The 24200-nt window shown below is 34.5% G+C and overlaps 1 protein-coding gene and 2 long non-coding RNA genes across 6 annotated transcripts; all 3 read right to left on the bottom strand.

Moving 5' to 3' along the window:
• Positions 1-5822: 5822 nt before the first annotated feature.
• On the bottom strand, positions 5823-14416 carry LOC132060406 (uncharacterized). 4 transcript variants are annotated; one of them, XR_009415932.1, is made up of 5 exons: positions 14144-14416; positions 12697-14039; positions 12471-12558; positions 6277-6353; positions 5823-6171 (listed from the first exon to the last, which is right to left on the bottom strand). It is a non-coding gene; the product is annotated as an uncharacterized LOC132060406 (long non-coding RNA). The 4 variants fall into 4 exon arrangements; XR_009415931.1 differs by having other exon boundaries at positions 12471-12938; positions 13909-14039; XR_009415933.1 differs by having other exon boundaries at positions 12471-12934; positions 13909-14039.
• Positions 14417-16683: 2267 nt separating this feature from the next.
• Positions 16684-17558, bottom strand: LOC132061029 (uncharacterized). The gene is made up of 3 exons (XR_009416084.1): positions 17498-17558; positions 17000-17124; positions 16684-16903 (listed from the first exon to the last, which is right to left on the bottom strand). It is a non-coding gene; the product is annotated as an uncharacterized LOC132061029 (long non-coding RNA).
• Positions 17559-22891: 5333 nt separating this feature from the next.
• LOC132061028 (receptor kinase-like protein Xa21) lies at positions 22892-24088 on the bottom strand. The gene is made up of 2 exons (XM_059453913.1): positions 23488-24088; positions 22892-23314 (listed from the first exon to the last, which is right to left on the bottom strand). The coding sequence occupies exons 1-2, from the start codon at positions 24047-24049 to the stop codon at positions 23085-23087; spliced, it is 792 nt and encodes a 263-aa protein (XP_059309896.1). The 5' UTR covers positions 24050-24088; the 3' UTR covers positions 22892-23084.
• Positions 24089-24200: the final 112 nt, after the last annotated feature.

The following is a 24200-nucleotide window of genomic DNA, read 5'->3' as shown; positions in this document are numbered from 1 at the left end:
CATGATATTTTCCCCAACTCCTAAACGAATTACATAATTATTCCATAAATTTATCTCCGTAAATAAGCCTCGAATGATACCAAAGAGAAAGATTCATACCTTACTTCCGCTAATACCGCGATATCTCAATACTTGCCCTTACTCCCAAGCCACAAATTCACCGCAACACAATATTATAATCGTAGCTATACGTGGTGAACCCGAATCACGAGATTTTTTACTTAACTCGCGTTGAAATTTAATGGAGGGAAGGTTGGAGAACTCTCTAGAATTTTTGGGAATTTTTTTTTTTTGGGTGGTTTCTTGGCTGAAATGAGGGGTTAAACCCCTTTATATAGTTGCTCCAAAGTCGGTGTGCGCACCGTAGTAGATACTTGTTCATCACAAATTATTTCGCAGACCTAAAATTTTATACACCGATCTATTTGTTTGCATACTTGGATATGTCCAAAACTCATACAGTCTGTATAACTTGGTCAACATCCCAAACTTAGCAAAACTTATTTTATTTTTTTCCGATTCGTTTGACCTCCAACCTTCGCGCACTTTACATTTATCACTTGTTGAACATAACATAAACACTTATAACTTCAAACATAATCCTGTCCTTTGAGCTTATGTGACTAACCTATGATGCAACTTAACGCACGAAAATACGGGATGTAACAATAATGATTCTTGGAATTGTTACTCTTGAGCCAACTTTCTTTCCAGAAATGATATTTGCGCTAAATGACCAATTACCAAGATCGTGACAATCAATCTTGTTCCGCTGCATAGGCCTTCACTTTGGTTTAGATTTTTGAGAAGCATAACTGGAGTGCCTACTTTTAAGTGCATGTCATGATTGGGGATGCCAGAATCTTAGATCGTTCAAAAATTCATTTTGGTACAACAGATCTTCATCATTAGTGTTCACGCTTGCTTTACACACATTGTCCGAGCTAAAATATGTTCTTCCTTCTTGTATGATTTGTATAATTGTGGCATTCAACTCATGCACCATTTCGCTTTTAGCGTCGTATTGCTCTTTTCAAATATGTCATTGGCAAGAGTGATGGGTAAACTGCCTCGACAATTGATCCAATTGGATCACTAGATGATGCAATGCATATATTGGGAGGTAATTTAATAAACTCATTGTCAGTGTCCAAACCATAATTAAAGAAATAACTTAAAAGTTCACTCGTAAAATATCGGTCGTTACAAGTAATTTTAGAAGGAATCAACGGCTGAACCTCACTATATTTCTAGTCAACATAAAACATCAACTGTTAGAATTATATTAACACTAGAAAACTTGATCGCGCTTCGCGCGAACACGAAAGAACTTATTACAATTATTAAATAATCTTTACTAATACCTGAATATTTAAAATAATATAAATGTAAAGTTTTGTAAAAAGTAAAAGATATTAAAACAATTTGTTTTAATAATAACAATAAAATAATCATAATACCTCATTATTAATGACATAAAAATAGGATTTGATGGGGAGAACATAAGGTGATTAAAATATTTTGTTTTTGGACAAAAGAAGAGATTCTTGGAAAACTATAATTATCTGCCAAAAATAATAAACTAATGAATCACGGGGTGGGTGTACACAAGAAACCGACAAACACATAAACCGATAAACCGAGTCAAACCGAGAAAAAAACCCGACTAGTGGTTTGGTTTGACTTGGTTTGGTGTTGAAAAAAAAACCCGACCATAATTGGTTTGGTTTGGTTTTAACTAAAAAAAGTCAAACCGAACCAAACCAACCCGACATTACATGTATTCAATTATTAAAATATTTTATACATAAAAAATATTTATTTGTAATGTAATTTATAAATATTTCTTAAATTTTTTCGTAGTTTTTTATCTAAATTATTCAAGCTTGAACTTAGAATTTTGAACGTCAATAAGTTTTGTATCCTATGGATGTTAGTAACTCAAATAAAGTTCAAACCAAAATCAACTCAACACTAATGCTAACAAAAGAAATTCAATTTACCATTAGGAATGGCAATAATGTTGGATATCTATCCTTTAGTTTTGCATAATTAATTTAGAGAGTGAAAATACATAACTTAAGTTTTTTTTCTCTGTCATATAATTAATACTTATTTGTCATACTTATTTTAGCATGACTTAATATTTTTAGATTATGGTCATTTTCTTTATGGCTTGTTAATTAGCAATATTTATTTTAACCGATTTTATTAGCTTTTGTTAAATATTTTAATACAATGTCATCACTCTTCACATTTTGTGTTATTTTCTTAAGAAACACCTTAATTATATAGTTGTACCTTCTACTAGGACTAAATAAATATTTGAAGTAAAAGTTATATGTCTTGTATCAAGACTATTAGAAAAAAACGAAACCCGAGAAAACCGAATAACCCGAAAAGGTTAAAACCCGAATTTTATTGGTTTGGTTTGGTGTGATAAAGTTAAAAAACCCGACGCAATTGGTTTGATTTGGTGTTTAAAAATCCGGAACCAACCCTATCTATGTACACCCCTACACCAGAGAATTAAAAAGAACAAGGTAAAAAAATTACCTAATCAGAGAAATAGAAGAGAACGAATAACATTTGAAAACAATCATTATTTGGCAAGTACAACACATTGAGAAAATTAAGAAAAGTACTAAACCAAATAACATCCAAAGTAAAAATGACAATATTGTTTCAGAATACCCATAGATTCCCTCATATGTTGCAACGAAGCATAAGGGAAATTTGAACCTCTGCAACCAATCAAAGTAACAATATGTATAAATTTATCGAAAGCAGGTTATATGTCAGCCTTGTTGACATCCAATTTTAACCCTTCTTTCTTCCGATTCACTTTCCAAGCTTCTAAATTAATAATTACCTTATTTTCGCTACTATTCTCTAATAATTATCCTTTTTTTTTTTTTTTATATCATTGTCAGTACTTTTAGAATTACTAACTCATACACTTCTTTTTAGTAATTGACCGTCATTACTTTATTTTCATAGTTATTAAATTAGCTATAAGTCGATATTTGATACGCTAAATTATTAGCGATAAGTTTGCGATATTAGTACTTTATTTTCTACATATTAGATACTTAATCACATCACGTAATATATTGTACTACTTATTAAATTAGAGTTTCGAAAGAAGTCAATTTGAAGAAGGGAAAAGCCAATGAAGTTGGGTCAAAGCTCAATTAATTGAGACCAAATATACAGCCCTTACTTGTGCCAAAATACGTCGAAATTGGTCCAATAAGGATGAGCCCAAACCAATTTGTGACTGTTTCAGATGAGCCCCACTTTGAAGTAATTTTGGGCCACTATAGCCCACACGAAAGGCCCTAAATTCGAAGCCCTCTTAGCCTTTTTCTATCAGAAATGCATCAAAACCTAATCCTAATTTTCTCAGCCGCTCCAACACTCTTTCTTCTCTCTCATTCCATTTTTGTGCTAAAGTCAGCCTCGATTTAGGCATGGACAAGATTTGTTCGATCCGTTTCAAGCAAAACTCATCTCTCTCTCTCTCTCTCTCTCTCTCTCTCTCTCTAGCATATCGTGATGTGTCTCTGCCTAAAGATTCAGTCAAAACAAAGAAAAGCCAAGAGACTTTTTGGCTTTGATTCTCCAACCTGAGAAATCGATTTTTCAAAGGAAAACAACTTTTGTTCAAAATTCAAACAGATACATTTCGGAAATCAAATTCCCGCTCGTGAATCCGTACTCCAAATGAAACCCTAGAGTCTGAACTTCACCTATAATACTACCTTGTGAACTCAGCCGTCGGGAGTCAATATAACTCTACTGCTGATACACATCCTTGCTCTCTATTTTACTTAACGTTTCTCACTCGATTTATCCCACAAGAAATACAAAAACTTTAGTTCGCTAGAACCCTCAACACTTTCATGCATGAGGCGTACGAACTCATTTGGCTCAAGGTTCGGATCGTTTCATAACGAGAGAGTAGATTCGAGGCCTCGACGTCCTAGTTCACTGCACCATAAAAAGATCATCACTATTCTCCTTTTACTTTCATCCATTCTAAATGATATTTGTATTTCTCTGTAGTTTCTTCTTATTTATTTACCATCACGTTTCTAGTATGGGATCATTCTTTTGTTCAAATATAGCTTCGGACATATAAAATACGTATTTGAATAACAAAAATCTAGCATTTAAGCATGTTTGCTGATGTAGCTACTTCAAGGGTTGTATGAATCTGTTTCGGGTCTTTCCTATATGTCTACATGTCGTGAAAGTTATGGTTCTGTTTTCTTCCCTGTCTAAGTAGATGTTGCTGTCATATAAATTCAAATATATTATGGCTATATCTTAGAATGATATGCTACATTAGATAATAAAACGCTCTGTAAGCTTTATGCCGAGGATATATTTATCAAAATTTATTGATGATACTGTTACAATAAGTGATTGGTTTCCTAAAGGTGCTTTTCTTGATATAGTAAAAGATCCAAGGTTTAAATTTTAACTGGGAATTTTGTTAAACTCTTTTCTTTTCGCAAATGTGTATCTTGTTTAAAATGTGTCATGTCCTTGGGTTTCTCTTGTTGCAGTAGACATGTTACTGGTTTACTTACAGTGGATATAATATTCAGCTTGTCTAATACATTAGTTCGTAAGAGTAATGCCCTGATTACATAATATGTACGCGTTAATCTTATTATGAACCGGATGTTCAAATAATTCTGCTCTGCTTTGCATATTTTACTGTTTAAGACTCAGATCTTCTAACCTACGATTTTGTTACTTTTCTCGTTTTGCATGATATACCGGAGACGAAGAGTTTCATTTTGAGACTCAATGATACTGCTTACGGAGTACGCACATCATTCACCGTCTACGCTCTCTTACATTGCCTGAGTGGCATATTGCAGAACATTCCTATCGCTTGTGAAAATCGGAAATGACCTTTATCATTTTTTATGTTACCATCTTTGCTTACCTGTTGGTATGATTAAGATTTCCCATGTGACTACCTTTATTTGTATTTTGTGGGATCAGCTGTTGAGACTTGAGTTACTAAAATTTATAGTTGAGACTCATTTAAATGTTATTTTAGTTAATAACAGAATACTTACTTTTGGTACATGAGATATAACAGTTAGATGTAAAGGAAGTTGAACAGGTAATTAATTATCTATGTTTCTCCAAGTTTTATGCCTTAGGTGGAGTTTGGTTAAATGTTTTCACTAAAAAAATTTACTTCACAAAGCAGCCTTCATTTTATTCTAGCTAATCCAATCTTATTTTATTCTAGCTAATCCAATCTTTCTTTGAAAATAAATGGGTCTTCAAGGTCACCAATTTAATGCTGCACTTTAAACAAAGAAGTTGGTTTGAGTTTACAAAATCATTTTAGTTCCCGTCCCTTTTTTTTTGAAAAGTGGATTTTCATAAATAGCATTTTCGAGGCATTGATAATGAAGATTTTTTTATACTTGGCATCTGTACATAATTTTTACAACTTTACAACCAGCCTTTTTAATTAACTCTAAGTCCGGTTGGTTAACCATTTTTAATGGATCTTAAAGGATGCTTAATACCTTCCCTTTAGATTAATTGAACCCTTGCCTAGAATCTTTTGGTTTCGTAGGCTTTAAAAGAGAGTTAACTTTAGACAATAGCTTTAATTAACTTTAGGTGTCTTAATTCACCATAAATAATTAGGTAGCGACTCCTTAACTTTAATTAACCTCGGAATTTCCGATATGTTGTAAACCATTTTGACTCCGGTTAAAATGAGGTATAACAAGCCTACTTCAACAAACAGAATCCAAAAGCATATAAAAGATAGTATGATATAGGTTCCACAGAAGCAGAGCTATCAAAATGTATAACACGCATGATCTACTGAATGTGGAATAAAATGTAAAATAAACAACTATATTCAAGTCAATAGCAAATAGCAAATCCTTCGGAGTGCTTCATAAACAGGTAGCTCCAATACTTGTGATTCTAGATCTTTAAAAACCATGTTAAATTCCTCATCCAACTTTGGATTTAAATTCTGCTTCACAGTGATTTTCTTTAAAGGAAGTTTAGACTCAGTGAGCTTAACTTTAACGTAAGGACCAGATTCACCAAATAGATCTTTCTTTCTCAGCTCCATTGCCCTCAGAATGCAGGAACCCCACATGTCTTTTCATTGCTCTACATATTTGGAAGGTGAAATAAAATAATTCAATTAATTGAAAGTGATTGCAAAACCTGAGACAACGAATGTGATAACACAATTTAAATGTAAAGAAGACATACTTCGATGGATCAAAAATCTGCACTTCACGAGTTTAGGCCAAAGATACATAATTAGCAACCCGATCTTTAATGGTCTCCTGCAAAAAGAGATCCCCCACAATAAGTGTTATCCCCTGCACATGCACTTATAGCAGTTTCTTTGTGTCATCAAACTCAAATCTCTATACTCAAAACTTTGATTTCTTAGTATTCTTAATCTTAGAAGCTAAACAGCAATATGCTTACAGTCTTCAGTAAAGTACAGTAAAGATCTCAAAGGATCCAGGCTGTTTCTACAAAAAATATTGTACAAAGTAACTGTTACTCAAATACAGAAATTCAACAAGAATTCTAGGTTTGAGTACTCGAATTTGACAGTTCAATGTAACCAGAAGAATTGGAGTAGAATAGAAGAGAGAATAGAAGTTTAGAGAGAGAATTTATGAATCTGTATATTCATGATTGAAATCCTTCAATTACAATGCTTTATAGTTGTTGAATACAATGAAAATATCTACTAACTACTTGACTAATTACACTAATTGTGACTAATGAATCAATTCATCGAACTAACTTGAAAATCGCATTAACTAACTTCTTTTCTAACCAACTCACGACATGGCCAACTAACTTTTAAATGCTAACTGATTCCTGGACTTCACTCCTAACTGCTATAATTCTGCTATCAATACTCCCATCCCAAAAGAGATCCTTGACCTCAAGGATCAACTGAGTCAAACTGCGGAAATCTGATCTTTAGAGCATTGTAGTATTCCCATGTAGCCTCATCTGATGGCAACCCTTTCCAATGAACCAGCACTTGTGCAACAGCTTTATTACCTTTCTTAACCATCCTCCTCTGAAGAATAGCTTCGGTGTTCGTGGACAACGTGGATGAGCAATGTCATATAAGGAGGATGTTGATCAAACTAGGCACCTCGACACCTTCGAGTAAGGAAACATGCACGTAGGATGAATCTTCACAAAACGGAACAGGAGAGTATAGGCTACAGACCCACCCTCTTGATGACTTGAATGGACCATAGTACTTAGTGTATAGCTTGTGAAAGATCGATTTGTACAATCCTCTCGCTCGTAAGGTTGAATTTTAAAATACACCCAATCACCAACCTCAAAACTCCCGTCACTTCTACGAGCATCGGCACCGTTGTTTCATCCTCAACCGAGCTCTTAACAAATGGTGTTTGAGTAATCGTAACTTCAATTCCCCGTCGAGTAGTGTGATCCACTTCGGGCAGTTGCGACCCCCCGGTAAGTATGGCAAGTGTAAGGGAGGTGGTCTCGCCATATACAGCCTCATAAGGTGTAGTGTGAATGGCCGAACGACGTGATGTGTTATACCAATACTCAGCCATAGCTAGACAAGAGAACCAATCAGTAGCATCTTCATTACAAAAACACCTCAAATAAGTCTCAAGACATCAAGTTTTCAAGACCTACCGACCATCGACCGGTGATGATACGCGTAAGAAGTGTTTAGTTGAACTCCTTGTAAACCGAACAATTCTTGCCAAAAAGAGCTCAAAAATACAAAGATCTCCGTCACTAGTTATGGTATCAGAATCCATGCAACCTTACAATAACATCCATGAATTCCTTGGCTGCATTGAGCAAAGGTAAGGATGTTTCAATGGAATGAAATGTCCATACTTACTCAATCTATCAACTACCACCAAAATGACTTCAAAGCCTTTGGACTCGGGGCAAACCATCAACAAAATCCATGCTTATTTGTGACCAAACAACATCTGGTATTGGCAAGGGTTGTAGCAGCCCAGGGTAAGCTGCCAAATCAGATTTGTTCTTCTGACAAATGTCACACTTCAACACAAAGTCCTTGACATCAGATCTGATGCCTTTCCAAGAAACAAGGTCAATAATCTCTTCAGAGTTGCTTCAATGCCAGAATGCCCACCTTGAGGAGATGAATGCCAAAGAGTAATGATCTCCTCTCAAGCCTAAATTTCTTCCCACCACCGCTTGCCTTTCCTCCCGAGTTGTTGGTGTTGCCAAGTGTACCGTTTATGAGAACCAAATTTTCGTGTTTCAGAATCGGGTGAATCAAGGATTTTAACTCCCGCATCCGAGTCCCAACTATCGATATAGCCCGCAACGCATCGGATGGCTTTATTGCGTAAAGAACCAATGACATCAATTCAAAGACCGCTTACTTCCGGGAAAGTGCATCAGCAACCTTATTTTCCACCCCTTGCTTGTACTCAATTGTATAGTCAAATGGCATCAACTTAGTGAGCCAAGACAATTGAGAGTTTGTGTGTAACTTCTGTTCCATTAAAAACTTCAAAGCCTTTGGTCGGGCTCGATAATGAACTTTTGACTACAAATACCGAGACCATTTAGTCACTGACTTGGACAATAGCCAATAATTCCTCGTCACATACGTACATAGCAAACATGTCTTGGTGATAAGGCCTTGCCGATAAATGCACATAGGATGACCTTCCCGCATCAAAAGCCTATCCCATAGCCACTTGCATCAGTTTCCACAATGAAAGTCTTGTTTGCATCTGGTAATGCTAGAACAGGAGCTTGAGTAAGCATCACCTTCAATCTCTCAAATGCAACAGTTGCAGCATCTGCCCATTTGAATTTATCCTTCTTTAATAAGTCAGTTAATGGCTTGCTAATGACTCCAAATCCTTGTATGAATCTTCTGTAATAACCAGCTAACCCTTAAAACCTCTTAACTCGTTTGACGGTAGTAGGAAGTGGCCATTTCCTAACTTGCTTCAATCTTTTGAGGGTCGCGGGATACTCCCTCTTGAGTGATGAAGTGACCCAAATATTCTATCCTTTGTACTCCAAAGAAACACTTACTTTCTTTTGCAAAAAGTTGATGTTTCTGCATTTCTCCAAATACAGCCTTAAGATGGACTAAGTGATCATCCATTGACTGACTATATATCAATATATCATCAAAGAACACTAATACAAATTTCCTGAGAAAATTGTGAAAAACAGTATTCATGAGGCCTTGAAATGTGGCAGGGGCATTTGAAAGGCCAAAGGGCATGACTAAGTATTCAAAATGTCCTGAATGAGTTCTGAAAGTCAAGTTTTTGGTACATCTTCTACTGCCATTCTTAATTGATGGTAACCTGATCTAAGATCAATCTTAGAAAAGATTTTTGAACCTCCCAACTCATCAAGTAAGTCTTCAACAATAGGGATAGGAAATTTGTTCTTTACTGTGAACTTATTGAGGTCTCTATAATCTACACACATTCTCCAAGACCCATCCTTTTTTCCTACTAACACAACTGGGGAAGCAAAGGGACTCATCAAATAATAATTCCACCCCCGATCCAACATCTCGTCGAACCATTTCTTCAATGATGTCCTTCTTAACGAAGGATATCTATATGGTCTCTTATTGAAATGTTCGTACCACTTTTCAACACAATTTTGTGGTCAAAAACACCTCTAAACGGGGTAGTTGTTTTGGTTCTTCAAACAGCTTGTTTAAACTCATGTACTAAGTCTAATAATCTAGTATCGGTAGTTGGATCGCTTGTAGACTCTAAGGCATACCATTGAAATTCAGTGTTCATAGATGGGACAACTTGTATCATGCATAACTCAGATTGATTACCTGATATTTTGGCTATTTTTCCAGCTCCTGGAGAAATGATTTGGTTTCCAGATCCTCTAAGACAGTGCTTCTTCCCTTCATACCAAAACTCCATAGTAAGGTTCTTGAAGTTCATCTTGATATCTCCTAATGTCAATAGCCATTGGACCCCCAATACTATACTGCAAGAGCCTAAGGTAAGAGTAAGAATTCAGCTGAGAATTCCACTCCTTGCAGCAACCAAGAAATGGTGCACATCGATCCACCTTCATTGCATTACCATTAGCTGCAGACACCACATTTGGTAGAGTAGGTTTGATTTGACACCCTAGCTTCATAACTACATTAGGGTCAATGAAATTATGAGAACTTCCAGTATCAATCAAAATGTGGAGTGTTTCTTTGAATGATAACCGATTCCCTCATAGTCCTATATCCCAATGTTCCATTCAAAGCATGAGTTGAAATCTCCATTTGCTCCAATGTGTGTGGTAATTGTAATTGTTGTTCCTCTAACTCCATTACCTCCTCTTCACTTGGTTCTTCCACTACTGGTACCACTTCTTCCACTTCTGCTGCGATAATAACCGTTCAAATTTTTACATTTATGACCAGGAACATATTTTTCATCACAAAAATAACGAGTCCCTCGCCCTTTTGTCATTCATCTCTTCCACACTTAGAGTTCTTCATTAACCCCTTTATATGGCATTGTATTTCCATAAGTTGGAGTTGGTAATAATGGGGGTTTGGATTGAAACTTCGATCTCCATACCTTCGTGTTAGTTTGAGTCGAACTCGGTGCCGCACCTCCTTGCCTTATGGCCGCAAGATAAGCTTCTTGCATCCTTGCCGTCTTGTAAGCCCGAGACAAGGTCCGTGGTCCCCGCATCTTTACTGCCCATGTTAAGTTCATGTTTCAACCCTCCAAGGAAACTTGTTGATAGCATTTTCTTGAGATAAATTGACCCTTGTCAAGTTTTTCTCAAAAACGATTTCGATAATCCTTCACATTTCCGGCTTGTTTAACCTTCTTAATCTCCTCCATTGGATCATCATAATCTATCCCAAATCTTTCTACCAAAGCCATTACATACTCAGTCCATGTTGGAGGTTGTAAGTACTGTCTATACTTCATGTAAGAAATGTGCCACTGCACTGCTTCTCCTTCAAACTGCATTGATGCAATTTGCACTTTATCTTCCCTAGGGATATTATCCATGTGGAAAAATTGTTCAATTCTGAACAACCAAGATCTAAGATCCTCCCAAAAATCTCGTAAACTCCGATTTTGACCACCTGAAAACCGAGAACCGTGGTTTGTGTATTCTCGCTAGCACTCCTTTTCTTTGGAATCTTTCCTCAAACTCGTCCGGTAGGTCCTTCAAATTGTCTTCCACCTTGACTTGCCTCGAGGTTCCTTAACCGCCTTACCCCTTCCGGAATTTCCTCTCTTGCTATAGGAGATTTATCCCTCAAATTGACCCTTTGGATTTGTCAATTTCTCCTTCATCTCTAGCACTACCCGATCAAGTTTTCTTTAGTGTTGAAACTTCACCGGCTAAGGTGCTCATTTCTACTAACATTTTCTGCATCATCTCACGAAGTTCACCCACTTCATTGTTAGAGTTCTCAGTTGCACGAGTTGATTTTGTCATTTTGATCCAAGGATTCGAAAGCTTTGATACCAATGTTACTCAAATACAGAAATTCAACAAGAATTCTAGGTTTGAGTACTCGAATTTGACAGTTCAATGTAACCAGAAGAATTGGAGTAGAATAGAAGAGAGAATAGAAGTTTAGAGAGAGAATTTATGAATCTGTATATTCATGATTGAAATCCTTCAATTACAATGCTTTATAGTTGTTGAATACAATGAAAATATCTACTAACTACTTGACTAATTACAGCTAATTGACAGCTAATGAATCAGCTACTGAACTAACTTGAAAACTGCTTAACTAACTTCTTCTAACCAACTGCTGACATGGCCAACTAACTTTTAAATGCTAACTGATTCCTGGACTTCACTCCTAACTGCTATAATTCTGCTATCAGTAACACTTGTAAAAAGTATCTTATTTGTTTCTAATGATTAAAAGCATATCTTTAGTCGTAGGTGGTAGTACAACTCTTCAATAGCTATGTTCATTAGAGGCGATATCAAGATTCAAGGCTAAATTTTCTTCACAAAATGTATCTAAATTTACTTCTCAAAATCATAAGAAGTGGAGGTATATATTCTCTTTGATCGATCATAGCTATCCTGACAACTACATAAATAACTGGAAAAAGAAGAAGATAAACACTAATTTAAAGAAAATAAAACCTTGTGACAAATAAACTACCCTGACAACAATATTGAAATTGAAGCAGTATATCTTAAGCAATGGCGGAGCCCGAATTTTCACTAAAGGGTTCAAAATATAAAAAAGTAACCATACGGATATATACATAAAAATAATTTTAACCATGCATAAATAGTGTTTTTTTCGACCGAAAGGGTTTTATCAGCCCCTCGGTCTTATGTGGTTCTGCCCCTGATCTTAAGAATATAAAAAGGCTCAAGAGACTAATGAGATTTAATTTCTCCAACTGTACCTGACATGAATTAATGAAAAACTTTCGATTAATTTGACAATTGTTTCCGTACTGCCAAAACAAAGAGAGAATGATACTTTGTCGTTACCTATCATGTCAAAGTAGAACTTTAGTCGAATTAAGAGACTTATATGATGACACAATATACGATCTTTTATGATCTTATTGCAAATTATCAATTACCTTAGTACATTTAGAAATAAAGAAGTCAAAGCATCATATTTACCCCATATCAGAAAGCCAAAGAATAATTGCAGAAAAGAATAAATTAATCGGCTGATCCCAAGCCTAAGCCACTTGCAAGTCCTTCCCTGTACACCAGATCTGTATCCCTTTTGTGAGGACTTACTATACTCCTCGAAAGCCTGCTTCTCACTTGTGAATGATGCAACTGTTCTGATGGAGCCAAATGCTTGATCAACTACATTGGCTGCTTTAGAATAAGCTTTTTATGAATGGCAAGCCTTTCTAGACATGAAAAGGAACATGAACAGATGGCATCAGAAATTAGAGCCTGACCTCCCATCTTCTAAGCAAATAATCCTCCATATAAATGTAGTGTTATATCCTCCAACTTCAGCAATGCAAGATTAATAAGTACATGTATTTGAGTCTGGAGAATTAATGTAGTGTCGTTACAAAAGTCATTTAAGATGATATACTCTTTTAACTTCCATATAATTAGGTGCCCGTTATCAAATTAATTGATTGAATACGTAGGTAATTACTTTCAAATGAATGGGAAATCAGGAGAAAAAGAAAAATGACCAAAAAAGGGAGAAAAGAGATAAGTAGGTTTCATTTCTTGGCTTTAGAGAGTGTCACATCACCTACTCTATGCCTAGTTTTAATAAATGTATAGATCTAAGTTTTAGTAAAAGTAATAATAATTGAATGAGAAGGAGAGTGAAGTTGAAAATTGTTGTTTCCTACATATCATTCTTCAACAGTTGAATTCTCAAGTGGAAGAGTATGTGCATATGACCACAACAACCTGACATAGTCAATATGCATATTGAAGGAAAAATCTGTAATGCTCTGAAACAGAATTGCATCGTTAAGCATTAGGATGAATTTTCATATAAAGAAGCTGGTGTAAAAAAACACAAATTTGACAATTGATTGCATGAATTTTGTTTTCTCTCTCCAGCTAGAGAAAAGGTTGGAATTTTGAAAGCGAAAATGAAGAAAGGGAAAGATTAACTGACAAACACCGAATTAGTATTGTTTTTCATCCAAGTATTCCGAATAAAAGATCAAACAAACATATACTCCTTGTTAATCAGACATGAGAAATAGATAAAGCACATATCACAAATCACAAAATTAGAACAATTCAAGAATTCAGGTTTCAGAATCAAACATGAGAAACAGATAAACATTTACCTTTGCTGAGTGGGAGGACGAAGAGGTATAGAGAAAGGCATTGGAGATATACCTTAATAGGAAAATAAGGAGCCGCACTGCCTGTAGGTGATGACGATGAAGACGAAGGCGAAGGCGAAGACGCAGACGGTGTGATCTGCGGTGGAGAAGATGCATGTTGTTGCTGATGTTGCTTCGGCTGCTCTGTAAATCTGAATATAAACAAACGTATACAGTATACTATACAAAAATGAAATGCCCTTCTTATGGGAGATTCTTCTCCATTGAAAAAATAATTTGGCAATTACCTTTTCTAGGTTTGTTGATGTATGTATGTTTTGGGATACATCCATTGCTCCTTTTCTACAGCTTCTTCCTGTTCTACCTTTGTTCTTTACTCTGCTGAGACAAGACACAGTGTTCTTCAGTCGCCGGACATTGTTTATTCTCCCCTATGAGGAAAATTACCACAGACGGACACGAAGTCCTGATAAGCGGAGCAGACGTGACTATTTCAGGGTAAAAGGAAGAGGTAAAAGTAACGGCTGGGTATTTAAGTGGACAGAGAAGCGCCTGTTGGGGGTTTCTGTAATTGAAGACCTAAGGGATTTATGAGGTATATAGTGAACTAGACAATTGGATTTTAAATGGCAAAAATTGAGAAAAAAGATAAATAGTCATTCTGGTCGTAGAGGCGCGTGCGCGTCGCTTTCACGTTTTTTTCGCTATATATATATATATATATATATATATATATATATATATATATATATATATATATAAAAGTTAATTATGAGAGAAGCATAGATCTGATTCTTACCTACAGATACAAAACAAAGGAACAAACAGTGACTTCAAAGTCACATAGTAACAAACAGTAACTTGATTTTCACATTAATACTCTAATCAGCAACAGTAGACGCTACAGTGACGTTGCAGGGATTGGCGAAGAGGAAATTAAAGAATCTTTGTTGGCGGTCACATTAATGGATTGATCTTTTTTAGTTTCCGCAGCTGTACAATGGAAGTAATTTTGCCTAGGCCTCAAATCAGTTCTTTAATTGATTTACTGTTTATGTTAGCTGATGCGATATCAGTGAATCCGAGAGTATAGCTCTGAACTCATCTCCTGTAAGAGTCTCCTTTTCGAGCAGCATGTCGACTCATTGTCGATTGCCTCCTGTTGTTGCTTATGTGGTTATTTCCAATTTCATATCCCCTGATCCAATCTCAGACTCTTGTCACCATCTATTATATCTTCTTCCCCTTCCACACTAAGTCAATCACAGTTGGGATCAAAGGAGATTTAACTCAAATTACCCATTCAAATTGGCAGCACAAATTTTATATCACAACGTAAACATAAACATTAAACACTGATCAACCAAATATCAGGTAAGAGCAAACTCTTTATTAGGCTAAAAACAGAGGATATAAAAGTTAGGATAAAACCATACAATTATGGATATAATCACTTCAGACTATAGTTAGATGACATTAAAGAGCATTTTCTTCATCAACATACTTCTACCGGGGACACTAAACTAAGAAGGGAAAAAGGACCAAACAATTTTCTCTACGCTCAAACAACCGTTAAAGGTCAGAAGCAACAGTAAACAGTCTATTTCTTGCACTTATTTTTGTCTTCATCACTTAATTCATCATCATCTACGATTAAGTTTCTTCTTTTTCTACTCTTAGCACCATCAATGGCATGTAGTTCTTCCTCAGGATCTTCCAAGCTATCCACTGAGACAACAGCAGATACTTGTTTGTTTTTGAAAAATTAAATTTCTCAACATTTCTATTAAACTTGTATACCTTAATTATAAGTTAATCTTCATAACTAAAACAGTTAATCAAATAGCGTTTCATTGAACAATCCTTCGCTCCCCTGATCTTTTGGCTCTCTTTCATCCTTTAGTAAGTTCTTTCCTTGCAAAAGCAACAAAAGAAGAAATAGATTATTTACAAATTATACTCGAATTGTGCATTACATGCTTAAACAATCTATATTGCAATACCTTTTCCTCTTTCCTTAGCTTGTATTGTACTTCCAAATTATCATCTGGAATCCGAAGCTTGGATGTTGTAAAATTTTCGAGCCCCTCTTTCAAATTATACTTATTTAATTTAAGCTTAAAAACAAAATCTTTCTCGTAGAGGCTTTGGATTTGGGCAGGCACATCATTGTTGTTACTCAATGACAGCTTGTTGAACGACTTGTGAGCTTATGTATCAAGGAGTTTCTCAGCCATATCATTCAATAGGACAAAGGTAGTGTCCCCAGTTTTATCTATCACTTCTATGCAGTGGCGGAGCCACATAGTAGCGAGGGGTTCATCCGAACCCAGATGAACCCCCTCGGCGAAAAAAAAAAACACTATTTTTACAAGCTTAAAATTATTTTTTATGTATATATAGTAGATGTTGAACTCCCTTAGGCTTCTTCGCATGTTTACTTTTTTATATTTTGAACCCCCTCGGTGGAAATCCTGGCTCCGCCACTGCTTCTATGTGTATCTTGTACCTATGTTTAGATAATAAGTTAGATTAAATCACACTACAAAGCAAATTCATAGTACTTCCTGGATCCTTACTTCATTAAAAGGAAACTTGCAATCCTAATTGCACTGGTGGCATCGATATACACCATCTGCGGGTCTAATCTTCTTTGAACACGCATTGCATGAAATGTAGTACCAGCCAAAATAGTCCCGTATTCCTGTAATTTTGCCCCTTAAAGTAACAACATATTCCTACAATTGTTAAAAAATACAATTATATAGTACAAGCATCTGGTTGATTTTCTGAAATGGGAAATCAACAACTTAAAAAGGAAAATATAATCCGTATTTCAGGACTCCAATCAGACTCTAACAACTCCTTAATGTCCATCCGGTTAAAAAACATCTCTTCCTCTATAGGAATGGTATTAACATTAGAGCTTTCGATAATTTGCACTCCCGTAGACATGGTGGAAAACTTTTGCATCAAATATCTTGTGTAATCTATATCAAGATTTACATATACTTTGCTTGCAGAGGTGGTGGAGAAGCTAACCTCACCTATTAACAATGGATCCAATAGAAAACAGCCGTGCCATTACTCAGAAAGTTAACAGATAAATACATAACACCGACAATTAAATATGAAACAATTACCACGGAATTCTTTAACTTTGGTGGAAGTTACTATGACTATATATGGGCCAGAATCCTTGTTGTGCAAATAAGGAGCAAATTGTTCTCCAAATTCTTCCCATAAGGTAATTTTTTATTTCGCCGAACTCGGCAGAAAAAGACAAATCACAATTTAATAGTTCATCTAAATCTAATCAAAAGAAACGACCAACATTTGGTTCCAATAATGTTGACTATTGAATGACTGTAAAGAAGAGATTAAGAGGTTATGTATTTATAGACATGTGCAAGTAATGTAGAAATATAACAGGTACAAACAAAAGAGTTCCACTAATGAGTACGCGTTCATTGGCACCTACATTATCCATAAAAGTACTGTTTAAGCCTAAATCCAATAAATATAGACTAAAATGACTCAATGATCGATGAAATTTATCAAGGTTGTGTATTTTGTATTACAAAATCACCTTTACAAAGATAACAAATTAAAAAATACTTAAAATGAGATAAGGGGCATACTAATCAGTAACAATTTGGATGTCCCTTTTTTTACACTTCGATCCAGTGCTCTCCATATCCCAACTCCGTATAAACAACCAACCACATCTACAAATGTAGAGGAAAAAGTATTTCTTATTAGAATAACGTTGATATTTAATTAATTTATCAAAAAAATTGATAATACTAAGTGTATATACCTGATAAGTCATTGTTGTTGTGCACCCTTGACTCAATCATATCAGGTTTAATAAACTAAAATCCGTTAATAGGAATATCACAAATATCTTCAGATAATTTCTTGATCGCAGTTGAGGATAAGAAAAAAAATTTCAATGAACTTTCGACTATTCTATATCCACCACAACTTTCTACGACTTTAAAGTTCTTGATAGTAAATGAAGAACCTTCAATCAACTTGTGTTTAAACCTGTTAACATGACTCTTGCGAACTATAGCATGCATCAAATTTCTCTGATATAAGAAAGCCGAAAGTGAATTGAGGATCAAAAGTATCAAAAAAATCGGTACAGGAAAATAAAAATCATGTAAGAAAGTACCTTTTCGTCAATAAAAATCATATCCAGATTGATCAATTCGCCGTTATTCTTGGAATTAATGGCATCCCACATTCGACAAATCCTAGCCCTTATGATCCAATCATCTTTATCAGTAACCAAATCTGAAAGAAAGAATTTGTCATCTAAAATCCAATAAAAAGTAAGACAGACTAAGCAATCTACAATATGAAGAAGAATCACTTCTAATCTATATGTAGTGTAAGAATTAGAGTATGAAGAGGCAAAAGAAATAATTAGCTGTGTAATTACTCAGAGATTAATACACATTAAAAGTCATTGTAATTGCAAATGATGAAGATGAAGAATCTCAAAAAAAGGAGAAAAAAGATAAATTCCAATGGAGGTCATAGAGATGTGCCACATAGGATTGTCTATGCTTAGCTTTATATTATAAACTGGTGAATCTCTCCGCGCTTCGCGCGGTTATAAATAACATTAATAAATTACTAAAATGAACCTTTTGTAAATATAATCAGCATAGAAAAATGTATATATGTATACATAAATTAAGTCCATAAAGATGAGAAAAGAAAAGAAGGGCGAAAATAAAGATACATAAGAACAATAATCTTGAAGCATTCTTCTTTCTTATAGCCTCTTAAAGATCTATATATAAAAGTCATTAAGTCAACTTTTAGTTTCTTAATATATTTATAATACTCTAATAATTTTTGCGCATATTTGTACACCTCATAGTATTAACTGAGTATATATTTAGATAATTTTAAGCCTTTTATAATAAAATAAAATAAAAAGTTAAGGTAAAAAAAAAAAAAAAAGCCTCAAGGTAAAAGATAAACAATGTTCTTAATCTAGGAGAATTGTCATGCACATATATCTTTCACTCGTATTCGGTCTTTATACCAATCAAAAGAATACGAAATATATATCTTCATAAACAATCTTATCCTGAATCATAGTTTATTAGTTATCTATTCTCACTTCAATTTATAACGTAATTGTAATAAACTAATATATCCAATCCACGAAATAATTTGATCTATGGTCATTGAATTAAACATTGAATGTTTATAAGTTTTTAACTATCCTCAGAGATCATATCATTTCTTAAGGAATTTTACTATAATTTATACTGATAGAGCCACTTTATACTGAACCCACAGTTGAACTTATTTGGAAAAACGTTCAATAGTACGACACCATAACCAATAGTCAATAGTCATTTATGATCTTCAAAGACTACAGATCAGACTATATGTTCCCAATCAATTATGCACTATGAAACATGAAATAAACGTAATTAGATAATTTTATTAATTTTTTCTTATAATCAGTATAGGTGGAATTACATAGCTTTGATTCGCTTAAAATGAAAAAGCAGGAAATAAAATTTGATTTTTTTAAAGTTAATTAATGAAATAAATGAAGAAGGAAATTCAAATTAGAATAGCAAAGAGAAGGAAAGCGTGACACCATTGCGGCCACGTATAATCATTTCCTTACTGGCCTTTTGTTTCTCCTTTTATTTCTTTTCTTCCATTCATTCCTTCAGTGACTTAAACTTGGAAGACCAATTTGATATCCAATTCAATTATTTCTTTTCTATCATTAGATATCCTCCTGCCATCCCGAAAGATCCACTATCATCCCTTATAAATCAAAGAGTACACCCATGAAAAACTGGTAGAGAATTACTTTATGTGAAACTCCTCGAGACAAAGATTTTTTATTTTTTTTTAATTTACCAGCCGGTGTTCATATCCGCATTGAGCCCCGACAAATCCAGGATTACCACATCTCCTTCTTCATATATATATATTCTTGGGAAGAAATAGTTACAGTAAAAGACGACAACAATAAATTATAACCTATTCAACTTTTTATGGTATACAATGCAGCACTTGACGTGGGAATATAATGTTGTAAGAAAAGTTTACCAATGATAATGAAACATACCAAAATTTCATTATATATAGCCCATGCGAGTTTCTTCCGGAGCCTGAAGGCATCCAAAGTCAGCGAGAGAAAAACAGAGAAAGACTTTGAGGGATAGTTCAGACATAACAAAATGAGGGAAAATATATATGAGTTTGAGGCATAAATTAATCATTTGTTGTCACCGAATTCAAGGATGTTTATGGACATTAATTGGCTTCAAGGATGTTTATGGACATTAATTGGCTGCAAGTGAATGTTTCTGTTTCTTTCATCGGATCAGCCGTTTTGTAACTCTGAATATTAACCAACAGTTGCCTTCAAAAGTCTTTTACTAAGAGAGGTGACTTTTGGTTCTTTTTAATGCAGCACATAATTAGTTTTTAAAATGAGAAAAAACCCAAAAAAAGGAGAAAATAGATAAATATGATTCCTAATTTTTTAGAGTGCCACGTGAGGGCCTTGTCCTGCTCTTATATATATATACACTAGTGATATTGACGGCGCTTCGCGCGGTAAGTATAAGATTTATTGGATTTTTTAATTACTCTTTCTATAAACTTAATAATATAGAAATAATTTTTGGGATAAAATATTTTTGGGATTATCTTCGAGCTTGTCATATCATCAATTTCTCGAAAATAATGTATAAATATAATAAATATCATTAACCATAGATCAAGAGCAAATTAAGAATGTGAGAAAAGAAATAAATAATAACCACTAAAGCTATGTTTGAGCTCATAGTTTAGGTACGGAAAAGGGTCAAAAATATCCTTAACGTATGAAAGTGGCTTGCAAGTATTCTCCATCCTCATTTTGATCTATAAATACCATCCTTCTTTACGTTATTCTTATTATTTCGATAATACAAAACTAATGCAACTTGTAAACTTTCTAATTAGTGAAAGGTTTAGTATGGGCATGTAATGGGAGCACGTTATCCTCTCCGATGGAGTGGTGCAATAACGTCTAAAAAGGTGTTTGGACTTTTTATAATAATCACATCAATAATTTTTTTAAAAGGAGGAAATACCCAAAAAATTAAGATAAAAGATAAATAAAAATTCTGGCTTTAGAGAGTGTCATGTCACCTCTCTCAGTACCCACAATAAGGACCAAAATAATTTCGAGCCTTCCATCAGCTTCCTCCTCTCCCGTGGAAATTAAAAGCCACCATTGCGTATTAATTTAATTTCAAAAGAAGGTTGCTTTTGAAAATGCTTTATGAGTGCAAATTTGGTATAAATTTTCTCCGCTATGTAACTCTGCATAAAGAAACAAAGAAGAAGAAATAGAGTAAAACACAAGTGAGGAAGGCTAAATATCAAAAAGATGAAGACATTACTAATAATGTGTTTACTATGCAATAAACTGGCAACTTCTTTTGGTTCAAAAGAATGTGTATTTTTCTTTTGAAGAATACATCCTCAATTCGCAGGCAAGATATGAAAAGATAATTGCCTAACTAACAAATAAGAAGAGTTTCGAAACAACTGTACACACCATTTAAATTTATAACTGATCACTAAACTCAAACACAGATTTTAGAAAGAATTACAACAAGTGACTACCAGGGTTCCTTCATGCGCAGTTTTTCCTTGGTTACAATCAAAATGTTGCACCTAATGAGAATAAAACATTGTTTATAGTAACTTTTTAGGCTACTAATTCTCAAAAGGGTGTGACTTTTGAGCAGGGCTTCTAGTTAAGGCCGATACAGCTCCTAATAATAGGGAGACACTCAAAGCAACATTTCAAAGTTGTGTGTCAAATCGTTTAGAGAAACCCTTTATTCTTCACTCGTCGTTCCAACCAAATGCCTCAGTTTTGCAATTCCAGTGCCACAATGTAACAGGAAAGTAGTTTACCAGACCTGACGAAAAATGTTCTAAGAATGGTTAAATGGGGACAGCGGGAGAATTTGGAAGATAAATTATCAGGTGTATGTATCTTTGGAGGAAATCCTACTCAAACGAATATGCAAACTTGCAAAACGTTGTAGTTGGGGAAAATGTTGTGTATGCGCATAATTTGCATGATGTATCTATATATAGTAGCCAATATAGAAATTGGAAGTGTGCCTTTACCAAAATCTACTAAAAGAGCTGGAACTGGAAATGCCTCGTTGTTCTTGCTATTGTTTTTCACTATCTCCCGTTAGTATACAGAATGTTTTACTGTTTGTATGAAAAAATTTCTTAGCCAAAGAAATTAAATAGGTTCAATCGATTAAATGAGATATACGTTATAATTGAAGGAGCAATTGAGTAATATAGTTTAATGGGCTAATAAATAAATTCTCCAAAATGGAGGAAAGTGGTTTCCCATTTTGAACAGAAAGAAGTGATTCTTAAGTGTTAATATGGTAACCGGAACGAAACATTGTGTCTGTCACAAGAGTAGGAAAGCAACGTTTTTTTCTTAATTCAGAAAATAAGGCAAAAAATCCAAAAATCTGACGAAAAAGAAAAATATAAATCCTGGCTTAGAAGAGTGCCACATCATCAGCCCCATGTCCCTGCTTTATATAAATATATAGATATGATAGATATAGATTTAATTCTGGTTTATTCTAGCACTCAAACTATACTTACTCAAAAAAAGTAAATAGGTTCAAATTATACCACTAAAATGTGAAATTACAAAACAAGGAACTACAACACTCTGAAGTACAAACAGGGACATGGGAAAAGAGATGAAACAGGTATTTCCAAGCTTGCAAATAGAAAGTAAAATAGTGCAGCTAAACACCTTCATAATATTCATTAATTTAATTCTGATTTATTGAAGCACTCAAACCATACTTAATCAAACAAATAAATAGTTTCAAATTAAACCACTCTAAATGTGAAATCACAAAACAGTGAACTACAACACTGCGAAGTATAAACAATACATGACTCCAAGTAGTAACTATACGCTGACTTTATTACTAAAGAAACCATGTAAAAGAAAAGCAACATATTAACTTACAGGTCAGAAAGCACACCACTCCACTGAAAGAGATAACTTCTACATTTCCAAATATGTTTTCTTGATTTTGCTAAGCCTCTTGACTACATCTTTCATGGTTATTCTTGATTCTGGCTTTTCATTTGTGCAATCCAAAGCCAATTCTATCATGGAGGCTATGCAAAATTCACTTTTGGAAGTGATTTTTCTTCCTCGTGAAAAATATTAGCATCCACAACTTCCATCATAGTTCTTGGAAATGCTTTCTTTATCCACTCCCTCAAGCTAACATTTTCATTGAATATCTCTTCATCTGTTGGTCTTCTTTTTGCCAAAATCTCCATTAGCATGATGCCATAGCTGTAAACATCACCACTAGTGGACACTATTCCCTCCGAGCCATATTCTTAAAAGAACGAGAACGAGAAAGAATTACTCATCCGATATATGACAACAATTAAGTGCTAAACTTGATTTTTATTTATTGCTAGAATTTTGAAGGGCTTAATTATGATTTTTTGTGAAAATAAAAAAGAAAGGTCTTAGATATATAACAAAAATAGAAAGAGACTAGTATACCTGGTGCAATATATCCAAGAGTGCCTAACGTCTCTGTATGTGCCATAGACTTTCTTACAGCTAAAATCTTAGAGATGCCAAAATCACCAACATGTGCCACCATTTCTTCGTCCAAAAGAACGTTGGTTGGCTTTAGGTCACAATGAACTATCGGAGTGTCATGACTGTGGTGTAGATATTCAATCGCCGTAGCTACATCAAGCATTATGGTGACTCTTTGAAGAAGGTTCAAGTGGCGATCTTCTTTGTACAACCAATTATCAAGACTTCCATTGGGCATATACCGCAGAACAAAGGCTCTTATATATTCACTAGAACAAGTAGTAATCACCGGTACAAGATTTCTGTGCCTAACATTTCTCATCACTTCACATTCAGTATCAAACCTCTTGCATACTTGCTCACTTTGCAAATCCAGAACCTTTATAGCCACCACAGTTCCACTAGATAATGTTCCTTTGTACACAGAGGCAGAGCTTCCCACACCAATTAAATTTGATCCATCAAAATTATTTGTTGCTCCTTGAATCTCATGATAAGAAATGAATGGATAAGTCTTCATCTCAAGAATCTTTTCAACATCTTAGGACTTACCATTCTTCTTTCGTTTCATTATCCAAATTGAGATCAACAAGAATATCATAAAGGATGAAATAACCACTGGAGTAACAACTTTTAGCACAAACTCCTTGGACTTTGATCGTTGTTCGGGG

This window comes from Lycium ferocissimum, chromosome 6 (assembly GCF_029784015.1).
Source record: "Lycium ferocissimum isolate CSIRO_LF1 chromosome 6, AGI_CSIRO_Lferr_CH_V1, whole genome shotgun sequence".
Taxonomy (NCBI): domain Eukaryota; kingdom Viridiplantae; phylum Streptophyta; class Magnoliopsida; order Solanales; family Solanaceae; genus Lycium; species Lycium ferocissimum.
Note: the sequence above shows the minus strand (reverse complement) of the source record. Positions and strands in the feature narration are given on the sequence as shown.

What these genes read in the sequence shown, in the direction of transcription:
- LOC132061028 (XM_059453913.1), bottom strand. Translation starts at nt 24,049, where the DNA reads ATGAAGACTTATCCATTCATTTCTTATCATGAGATTCAAGGAGCAACA. An exon ending in TCTTGGATATATTGCACCAG is followed by an intron (nt 23,315 to 23,487) that starts GTATACTAGTCT and finishes CGTTCTTTTAAG; the next exon opens with AATATGGCTCGGAGGGAATA.